This window comes from Zingiber officinale, chromosome 10A (genome assembly GCF_018446385.1).
Source record: "Zingiber officinale cultivar Zhangliang chromosome 10A, Zo_v1.1, whole genome shotgun sequence".
NCBI lineage: Eukaryota > Viridiplantae > Streptophyta > Magnoliopsida > Zingiberales > Zingiberaceae > Zingiber > Zingiber officinale.
In genome coordinates, this window is record NC_056004.1 from 23275140 (window position 1) to 23286430 (window position 11291).

Here is an 11291-nt window from a genome sequence, read left to right on the forward strand (position 1 = left end):
ATATTCTATTTAGTGGTTAAAAGTGGGAGGACGACCTAAGCCATCCTTCAAATGGCTGGAGTAGGAGTATTGTCCCTTATCAATCTTTTTGAGAATTAAAGAAGGAAATGCCGTGGGAGTGCTCTTATGCGCTGTCGGTTACTTTCACATTTTCAGAAGGCAGTCCACAGTAGTATGAGCTGGATTTCTTGTTTGAGTTTACTTCCCAAAATGGCAGCTTGATCCATAAAGGCCTATTGTTCAATCTTGATCAAGCAATTTTGGCCTATAAATACCACCACTCTCAAAGTTACAATTCCCTTTCCCCCCTCTCTTCTCCTGCCTTGCTTAGTTTGAGAAGAAGCATTCTTCTCCATTCCTCTTCCTTATGCAAAATACAAAGTTCTACCTGCTGTTTAAGTAGTCTTCAAGAATCTGCACTTCAAACAAGGGAGCTTAATCCATCCTATTCTGTATCATCTTCATCTCTTGATGTTTCTCTAAGTAAAATTGTCCTATATCTTGTTTATGATAACCACTATTCTTAATCGCATGACAAATCTTGCTCAATCATTCTCCGTTGTCTTCCTTTACTGGTTCTACGTTTTCCATGATCTCTGAGCTAAAGAACCACCGGAGCCTCTGCTTCTTTGCATGCGACTCTTAGCTTTCCTTTGTCATAATTCCGTTGAAATATGTACACTCTTTCCTGGAATTTAATTTAGCTCCGAGAAAAATATATTCCTTACTCTAAAACTCCAACGTCTAATGGCTTCTCCTGGTGGCACTTCTTCCGGTTCCTCTCTTCTCCATAACTCCGGCGGCGACGAAGGTCTGCAGACTGTCACGGACCAGAAGAAGCGGAAGCGAATGATATCTAATCGCGAATCCGCAAGGCGATCCAGGATGCGCAAGCAGAAGCAGCTGTCGGATTTGATAACCGAGTCGAGTCAGCTGCAGAAGGAGAACAGCCAGGCCACAATGCTCTTGAACATCATCACACGGCGCTGCGCGACCGTGGAAGCCGAGAACTCTATTCTTAGAGCTCAGGTGATGGAGCTCAGCTATGCACTCGAGTCACTTGATGAGATAACGCAGAGCATAAGAGGAAGCAACAATATGGTCTTGTGGGACGGGACACAGCTGATGAATAGCCTTATGATCAGTTCGTGGAACTTCAGATATATAAACCAACCCATGATGGCTCCAGCAGAGAAAATGTTTTACTATCGACAGGGAGCTTATTAAAGCTGTATGTGCATGGCTAGATTAGTTTGCTATGTAAGCTTTTATTCTCATCTATTGCAGGTTTGAGGTGGAAGAAGTCTAAGCTCCGTTGTATCATTGGTCTTACCAAGACACTGAAGATTGGTAATTGGTGTAGTTTGTATATGGCTTACTGTATTGCTTCCACTTTCCCAGAAACATGATTGACTATATCTGAACCTCTCTGTATTCATGTCTTTAGAACTGAAGGATTAACGAATCATAAGAGTGAAACTTAGAAACTCTTGCCAAGGTCTACTAGTTAACCCCTGCAAATTTTGGGTGCATCCATTTCTTGAAAAGGCAGCCCTGGAAGGAAACTTTCAGAACACTCACATATATATATGATTCATTTAAACCGTTGAAATATAAATGATTCATTTAAACCGTTGAAACTGACCTGTGATCTATTTTCCTCATAATTGTCTTTTGTTATAATTTAAACAGTTGAAGCTTCACAAACACAAGAGTAGGAAGATCCTATTGAATCTTTGTATGCAGTTTTATTCTATATTATAAGAGGTTGTTTAAGCTATTCAAATTCATGACTATAAGATCACACGACAACCACTTGATCATTACTATAAGAAAACTAATTAATAACAATTGAATTAGCAAGAGAATTTAATTTTCGTTGCTGAATTAGAAATAATATTCTATTGCTAAAACATCCCTCGCTAATTTAGCGACGGAAGTAATTTTATCGCTAATTTAGTAATAGAAATAATGCTTCGTCGCTAATTTAGCGATAAAAATTAATTCCTTTACTAATTTAGCTTGCTTTTTCATTTTCCGCAATTGATCTAATTTAACTTTCCCAATTCTTTCCTCACATGATCTCCTCTTCCCTGATCTTTGATCTCCTCTCCTCCAATCTCCGATCTCCTCCAGCTCCTCGCACGATCTCTCATGTAAGCTTCTAATCTTCTCTCTCCCCTTCGCCTCATCTCTTGGTAGGGCATGTAGCTGCCCCCACGGGCTGGATCAGCTGGTAAGTTGCTTGGTTGTTTGCTCAAATGGCCAAAGGTCGAGGGTCGCCAGTTGCACACGGGAATAATATTCCTGGCCTGCTGGTCAAAAACTCCTAAGACCCCAGTCAACTTTCCAGCCCAGCACTCACCGTGATTTACTCCCTCTGAAATCCTGGGGGGCCAGACTCAGGGGGCCGCTAGGGTGGCGGTTCCACCTTTTGCTCAAATTGGTAGGGCATGTAGCTGACCCCGTGGGTCATCCGAGATGACATGGGGCGGAAGTTGCTGCAATGAGGCCACCGGATCGAAACTCAGTGGTAACGGGGGAATAAATCCCCTATCCTTGTATCCCACCCGGTCCGTCCAATGTTAGCTCGGGTGCTGCGATTTACCTCCCTCACAATGACCGTGAGTCCGGTCGGTGGGGGCCCTGGGGGCGAGGGTTTCGCCTTTTTGCTGCACTTGGTAGGGCATGTAGCCGAGGTGCGACCTCATCATGCCTGTGATAAGGTCTTGCCTTGGTCGCGACCTCGTAGTGAGATTGTGAGCTCAACCTCGATCGTGGCCTCGTAGCGAGGTTGCGAGGTCGGGTGCAACCTCGGGGTGCACGTGCACTCTTGATGTTAATATTATTTGATTAATGTTGACGTTGATTATATATATATATAGCAACATAATTAGCGATGAAATTTTATTTCTAAATTTTCGTCGCTAAATGCATTTACGACCAAAAATTTTATGATGGATAAGTTTGATTGTTAATCGTTGTTTTTCTTGTAGTGTAAGTAGGGTCCAAACTCCCTTCAAGATATAAAATTTGATAATTAAAGAAAAAAAACTTCTTTGAAGGCTTACATGTGGTAAAAGGTGATTCATTTGCCCCTAGCGTCCCCGTCAACCAATCCCTAGACCAATACGAAGGAGGTAAATCACATGTGGCTATTAGCCATTAGTGCAGGTGGCAAGGCATGAGGGGGAGACATGCTCGAATACGCCGAGTTTTAATCCCAAAGCCTCATATGGTAACACTCCATACCTTAATCACCACATCACTCCGAGGAGACTTTTTCAAAGGCTTACAATTAGATTGGTGAATAGCTAAATCTTCTTTCATCTAAAATTCTAGATCTACCCATATCACTTTCATTAGAATCGTCCATCCTAAGACTATAACGATCCAACTTAACTAAACCTAGGATAATTTAGACGAGTTGAACCCATCCTTCCTACTTAATCTAGACTAAGTTACTTAAGTTCAATTTGAGAAAATTCACTGATCATGTCCGATAGTTGAGTCGACGGATGCTGGGGAGATGGTGCTCATGTTGACTGGATGTGGACTGAAGATAACGTGGACCTCCAACGAGCTAAGCCTGCAACTACAAGTTGTTAGTGCCGAGCCAGGGAGGGATTCCCTGGCGATGACCCTCCGACGCTCAAGTCAGTCACCGGCGGCAAGCGAACGAAGTAGAGAAGAGAAAAGAGCATCAGCGTAACTATAGCTACAGTAGTGAACCTACCTCTGTCGAACTCTGGGGGTCCTTATATAGGACTTCCGAGAGGCGCGTGCACGTTACCCAAGACGTGTGCGCTTCTCAGAGCATACCTGGAAAGGATGTGTCAGAAAAGCGTGTCTGGTGCTATACCTTAACAGCCCGAGCATATCCCTGACGTAACTGTGGAAGCTTCCACCGTACGATTCTCCGTTTGGCCATGCCGCGCTTGCTGGTGACACTGTCCCTAGGAAGATATCACCAACCGCTCCTTTTGTGCGTTATTGGGCCGAGCGGGAGAGCCGCTTGGCCAATTTGCTGTCCGGGTGACCTCATGGCTGGGCCGAGCGGGAGAGCCCGCTCGGCCAATGGTCCGCTGTCTCAGCTCCGTCTTGTCGAGCGAGGGAGTCGTGCTTGCTTGGCCGGGGTTGCGTCCACTGTTCAACCGAGCGGGACAGTCGCTCGACCTTCGTCCTTCCCTGCTCGAGCTTTATGAGCGTCGGAAGCTCGGTATTTGACCGAGCTGTCGAAGTGTCAGATCGACTACTCTTCATGCTGACCGGGAAAGTGGTTTGCCCGATCGGACGCCTGCACAAGACATTGACCACTTTGACCGTGATCCTCCACGTGGCAATGCCCCTCTACCAGGCAGGCCCCACCCTTACCACTGGATCACATGTCTCCCTCTCAAGTCTAGTCAAAGGAGGCTACAAATTCGACTAACTGGATAAGGAGTCTGGTAGCCGATCGGCCAGTATACTGGTTGGGTCCCGATCGACCTACGTAGGATTGATCTTCATGCGTCGGTCAGCGCCTTGAGCATTTGTACTAGGGAGATTTCTCCCTTAGCGTTCCCGAAGGGGCGCGAACCGCGTGGTCAAGGTTGATGTCACTCAAATATCCTCGACTTTCGTACGAATCAGCTCCATTAAGGTCGAGTGTGCGCCCAAGCCCAGTAATGGCCTTCATTAAATGTCGCCCTGTAGACGATCGCCATGTGGCATTGCCGCCGTCACCGCACGATCGAAGCGACAGGGTTGATGCGACATTCGCCGATTCGAATTCAACGGCGGGATTTGTGCATTGGACTCTGCGACCTGGATCCGACGACCCTAGACGGTCGAGCTCGCCTTTATAAAGCATAGGCGCCGCATTGCCCCCTCCTCACGTCCTCTTCTCAGATAGCCGTTAACGTTCTCTTGCGACCAGAGCTCCGGCGACTCAGTGCTTCTCGGCGGTGATCCCTTTCCCTCGTAAGATTTCCTTTTCCCTTCCGTTCCTCGATCCTTCTCGATTTCCCTCGTTGTCCAGTGGGTTTTCGGCACTTCGTTGCTTTTCTGTTCCGTGTTGTTTTGCTTGTTGAAACTTTTTCCCCGTCGATTCAGTTCACTGGTTTTTTCGGCGATGACTGGCTCATCGCAGCCGTCCGACCCTGCTCCCGATCTCTGGTACAACACCATGGAGACTCGTGGGTGACGCTGCGAGCCTCATCAATGCCTTTGACATCCCTTTTGATCATGAAGTAGTCTTAGCCTCCCCGTCCGATAGACCCAATGACCCGCCGATCAACACTGTCTATTTTTTCCGCGATCAATTTGTGGCCAGTCTGCGCTTCCCAATCCATCCTTTCATAACCAAAGTCTGCAATTATTTCCGCGTCCCTTTGGCGCAGCTCGTCCCTAACTCTTTCTGCCTCCTATGTGGTGTGGTTGTACTGTTCAAAGTACATGGTATTCCCCTCACACCTCAGGTATTCCATTACTTCTATTACCCTAAGCAGTCCAAGCTGGGTACCTATCTCTTCCAGTCTCGAGTCAGCTTGGTCTTCTTCGACAAAATGTCATCTTCCAATAAACATTGGAAAGATTATTTTTTCTATATACGTCTCCTCGAGCAGCCGAGCTTCTGTACCAAGTGGCAGGTCGGGCTCCCGCCTCAACCGGAGCTGCTGAAGTATAAGAGCCGCTCAGACTATCTCTATGCGGCCAACCTGCTGGCTGGCTAGAAATTTAACATCCATAAGTTGCTGCCGAAGGGAGTGCTGTATACGTTCGGGCTGAGTCCGATCCGGACGAAGCTCCCGAGCAGCCTAGGTATGGAATTTTCTCTTCTGCCTTCTTTTGAATCTAACTAATTCTCTCTCTCTTTTGCAGCTGATATCATGATGCGCTCCTTAGTCGTCGGGATTATGAAGGCCAAGCAGGCTGAGATCGAGGCAGCAGCGGCAAAAGAAATGGCGAGCCTCAGCCTGACTCCGGTCGGCTCTCATGAAGGTGAGAGAGAGGAAGTGCCAACTGAAGGAGAGGGCGTCGTCGGTCAGGCGCCCCACACAGAACTAGTCAGGGATCCGTCTCCTTCTGGGTCCCAGCCTGCCGCTCGGGAAGAAGGGTCGGGGTCTTTTGGCGATGTTCCCCTGATCGAGCGCAAGAGGCACCGCATGACCACCCCTTCCCGCTCTGCCGCCTCGGTGGTGCACTCCCCCGAGAGGGAAGGCATCCCCCTCCTAGCTGCCCCCGAGACCGTGGAAGCTATTTCTTTTGATCGGACCCTCTCATTGTCCGATCTGCCGCTGGACCTGATTGTAGTCCAGCCCCTCTCCTCTCTTCCTCCGGCTCGGTGGAGGGTCCTTCGATCCGGCATCCTTCCGGCCTCGGCCTCTCAAGCTTCTGGCCCCGCAGCTTCTTCTCAGTCAGCCCCGAGCGGCCGCCGATCCATGACGGTCATTCTCCACCTTCCGATAGAGGAGTTCCTAGCGGCCGACGATCAACCGCAAACTCCCGAACATCAGATACACATTCGTGGGCCACTCGCTAAGGTCTGAGAGGAAGCTAGATCACGCACCGCGATAATGCTTCCCGGATTGCTCGCCAACAACCACCTACAAATGTCCACCGGGGGTAAGTTTGTCATCTATTCATAATTTACTTTCATTCAACACTAACACTCTTCCGTTCGGATGCAGTATTGGGTGGAGAGTGTGGCGGTGTGCAACCGCCTGGCGATGGTGGAAGAGGAGCTTAAGAAGCTCAAGATTTCTGGAGGAGCTTCTTCCTCCCAAGGGCTATCCGCCGCCCAGTTGTAGGCCGATCTGGAGAAGGTCACTAAGCTCTTGGAGGCTGAGCGGAAGAAATCGGCCGATCAGGCCATCATGTTGGGTCAGCTCGAGACTCAAGTGGAAACCTACGACCACAAGATCGAGTTGGCTAGCACTAGAAAGAATCAAGCTATAGCTGACATGGACTTGAAGAACTAGGAAGCCCGGAGCTTAGCCGAGAAGCTCAAGAAGGCGGAGAACTTTATGGTTGCGAGAGGGAGAGCCATTCGGCTAGGGAGGTAGAGCTTCAAGGTCAGGTGAAGTGCCTTGAAGAGGCTCTAGAGGCCTCTCGCGCGGCCCTGAAGACTTACCAGGACGCCGAGCCGAGCCGTTTCACGGCCATGAAGCAGGGATACCTCCGCTCGGACCAGTTCCTCGTGAAGGTGACCACCCGGATCGTCCAATCATTTGAATTGGCCATTGACGCGACGATCACCCATCTGAAGGTGAACGACCATCTCCCTAAAGCCTTGGCCTACCAACGCTGTCGACCGTGTCTAGCTCCTCGATTCCATACCCGACGAAGCTTTTGACTATATTGAGTGAGCGAGGAGTTTGTAGAGAGAATTTTTGGAAGTCTTGAATGTATCCCCGCCATTCGGCAGTGTTTGATTTGTTATCAATAAAGTCCTTTTGTGATTTTTCTTCATATATTTGCTTGTCTTTTCGCAAGTATCTGATTGTATAGTCTCGAACAGGCGCTACGGCCGCATTTTCATTATTGATAAATTCGTTAGGGTCATACCTCCTGGATTTAGGGTCGTCGCTTGACCTTGGGGATTATAGTCGCCGCTCGACTCTGAGTTTTATAGTCGTCGTTCGACTCTGGGGTTTATAATCGCCACTCGACTCTGGGGTTTATAGTCGCCGCTTGACGGGCTTCTAAGGTAGGAGTTTAAGGTCGCCGCTCGATTGTTGGTGGAGACCTGGGTTTAACGTCGCCGCTCGACGGTCTTCTAAGGCAGGAGTTTAAGGTCGTCGCTCGACCGTTGGTGGAGACCTGGGTTTAACGTCACCGCTCGACGGTCTTTTAAGGTAGGAGTTTAAGGTCGCCGCTCGACCGTTGGTGGAGACCTGGGTTTAACGTCGCCGCTCGACAGTCTTCTAAGGCAGGAGTTTAAGGTCGCCGCTCGACCGTCGATGGAGACCTGGGTTTAACGTCGCCACTCGACGGTCTTCTAAGGTAGAGGTTTAAGGTCGCCGCTTCACCGTCGATGGAGACTTGGGTTTAACGTCGCCGCTTGACGGTCTTCTAAGGCAGGGGTTTAAAGTCGCTGCTCAATTATCGATGGAGACCTGGGTTTAACGTCGCCGCTCGACGGTCTTCTAAGGCAGGAGTTTAAGGTTGCCGCTCGACCGTCGATGGAGACCTAGGTTTAACTTCGCCGCTCGACGGTCTTCTAAGGCAGGAGTTTAAGGTGTTGGAGTGTATACTGAAAGCCTAAGCTTTGTAAACATTCATTATGAATAAAGAATCACATTTGGTCAAATTGTCTACATTTGTTTGTAGTTGTTCATTTAATTTATATTGTAGATAACATAGTATGTGGTGTCACATACAGAAGATGATGTTATCAGTACCTTATAAATTATAAACAGTAGCTCACGACTAAAATGGAAAGGAACAAACCATTAGAAGGTCGTAGTGTAATTAGGTATTAGTTTATCTTGACTATATAATTACACTAGTACACTCAGAGTGTATTGAGTAGGACCATTAGAGGTCGTTTCTTTTATACTGACTTTATAAAGGAACAAAGACCTTAGTTATTATGGAAGTGTGTGCTCTTAATCCTAATATAATAACAAGCACATATGTTTGATATTTATTTCTTTAATTTATCAATGGGCGAGATTTAGTTCGATGAATCAATAAACCCGATAAGTTGGGAAATGGTATCACTTATAGTGTGTGTTGTTGATTATAGAAGGAAACTGTGTCCTAGAGATACTAGGTTGATAATGTCCCCAAGAGGAGCTCATAAGGATTGTCATGTTAAACCCTGCAGGTGGACTTAGTCCGACATGACGATAAGGTTGAGTGGTACTACTCTTGGACTTAGATATTAATTAAATGAGTTGTCAGTAACTCACTTAATTAATGGACATTCGATATCTTAAACACAGAGAGACTAACACACTCATAATAAGAAGGAGCCCAAAAATGTAATTTGGGATTGGTGCGGTAGTTCAATAATAGTTCTCTAGTGGAATGAATTATTATTGATAAAATTAAGTTGTGTGTTCGGGGCGAACACGGGATGTTTAATTTTATCGGGAGACCAAAACCAATTCCTCCTCTCGGTCCCTATCGTAGCCTCTTATTTGTAGAGTTCTATACCCACCTATACCCACCTAATAGGGGTCGGCCAAGCTAGCTTGGGAACAAGCTAGGGCCGACCTAGGTATGAATTTGGGTGGCCGGCCCTAGCTTGAACCCAAGCTAGTGGAGGCCGGCCAAATTAAATTAAAAAGAGGTTTTAATTTTAATTTTTATTATGTGGAAGAAATAATTTATTAAAGAGAATTAAAATTAAAATATCTCTCTTGTAAAAAATCTACAAAAGATTAAAGAAAGAGATTAGATCTCTTTCCTAATTTGTAGATTGGTGAAATATTTTATTTTCTCTTTAAAATTATCCACATGTTGATGAAATTAAAATTATAGAAATTTCCTTTTATCAACCATGAAGAGATTTTTAAAGAAAAATTTTATTTTTTAAAATTTCCGGAAACAAATTAGGAAGTTTTAATTTGTTGATTGAAACTCTCCTAATTTGCTCTTTTGATTGTGGCCGACCATCACAAGGTTGATTGGGAAATTTTATTTTATTTTTCTCAATTAATTCATGTCAAGGAAAATTAAGGAAATTTTATTGTAATTAAATTTCCTAATTTGCCTAGGCCAAGGAATATAAAAGAAGGGGTGAGGGTGCCTTCATGAGACACAACATCTATTATTTCTCTCCCTCTTTTGTTCCTTGGTGTGGCCGGCCATCCTCTCCCTCTCTTCCTCTTGTGGTGGCCGAATCTCCTTCTTCCATTGGAGCTCTTGTGGTGGCCGGATACTACTCGGAGAAGAAGAAGAAGAAGGAGAGAAAGCTAGCATCTCTTGGAGCTTGGTTAGTGTTTTGATTTTCTTCCTTGGTGAAGCTTCCTCTTTGTTGGCCGAACCTAGATAGGAGGAGAAGAAGGTGATTGGTGGTTTCTCGTCTCGGAAGATCGTTGCCCACACAACGTCCGAGGTTAGAAGAGGAATACGGTAGAAGATCAAGAGGTTTTTCTACAAGGTATAACTAGTAATTTTTCTTTCCGCATCATGCTAGTTATTTATGGAAATAATACCAAATACAAGAGGCTTACGTTCTAGAATTTCGAATATGTTTTTCGATGTTGTGTTCTTTTGTTTTTCCTTTTCCTTGTGATTTGATTGTTCTCTTTGGTTAACCTAAAGTTATTTTAGGAAATTAAATATTAGCTTTCTATAAAAGGTTTTGTCTAGTCGGTGGTGGTTGCTCCCATATCCAAGAAAGTCATGTGCCTCGCCACGTCAGTACTGGGAACCAATTATGGAAATTAATATTTAATGGAATTAATAACTTAAGGAGACTTGGGTCGAACGTGTTAAGTTCCGCAGGAGATCCAAGTCAAAACCTAAAAGAACAAATAGATTAAGTTTTGGATCAAACGTGTTAAGTTCCGCAGGCGATCCAAAATTTAATTTTAAAGAACACATGGTAGCTAGGAAAAGGTTCAGACCTTTGTACAAAATTTTTATACAGTGGAACCTATAGGTTTTCCGAGTAGCAACCAACAATTGGTATCAGAGCTAGGGTTTTGTCTCTGTGTATTTGGTATTAGGTTAATTATGCACATGTCATACATAATTTAGGCAGGTTAATAGTAGGATGTGCTAACTTTGTGGATGCAGGATCCAACTATTATGACTTTTAGTTATTATGTGTGTGATTGGACCCTTGGACATGTCAAGGGCATTTATATGTGTGTGCATGATTGTATTAAAATACAGCAGGAGCTGTATTTAGTTTTATTAGGATTTTATTTTTGATCTAGATACATGTACATTCCTTTTATGGAATATAGGATCAAAAATGTAAAATTCTATTTATGTTGCGGATCGAATCTTGCAAAGCGTGGAACCTTCTAAGGACCAGAGGCGCAGCGGAACTAGGAGCAAGATGGATGCGACAGCTAGACCCGGTAGCGGTGGCCAAATATGGCAGCAGCTTGGGATGACAACACACGGAGGATAACTATAGATAAAAGCCATAATAGTTGAAAATTAGATTTTCTATTTATTGCTTTTATATTGTGCTATGTGCATGTTAGTTTACAAGTTAAGTAGGCTAGCATAGTTAAAATTCCTCATTTATAAATAACTAAGTGGGAGAGGGATTTTTAAGTAAATCCCATGGTCTCCATTACTGGTTTGTAAGTGATGCAAACAAGCTTGCGCGTTGGCTCTGA

General features: G+C 45.3%; 1 protein-coding gene across 1 annotated transcript; it reads left to right on the forward strand.

Annotated features, from left to right (window-relative positions):
- Window positions 1-316: 316 nt before the first annotated feature.
- LOC122027879 (bZIP transcription factor 11-like) lies at window positions 317-1305 on the forward strand. Its single transcript, XM_042586893.1, has one exon. It carries the CDS (start codon window positions 748-750, stop codon window positions 1225-1227), a length of 480 nt encoding a protein of 159 aa, XP_042442827.1. The 5' UTR covers window positions 317-747; the 3' UTR covers window positions 1228-1305.
- The last annotated feature ends 9986 nt before the right edge of the window (window positions 1306-11291 follow it).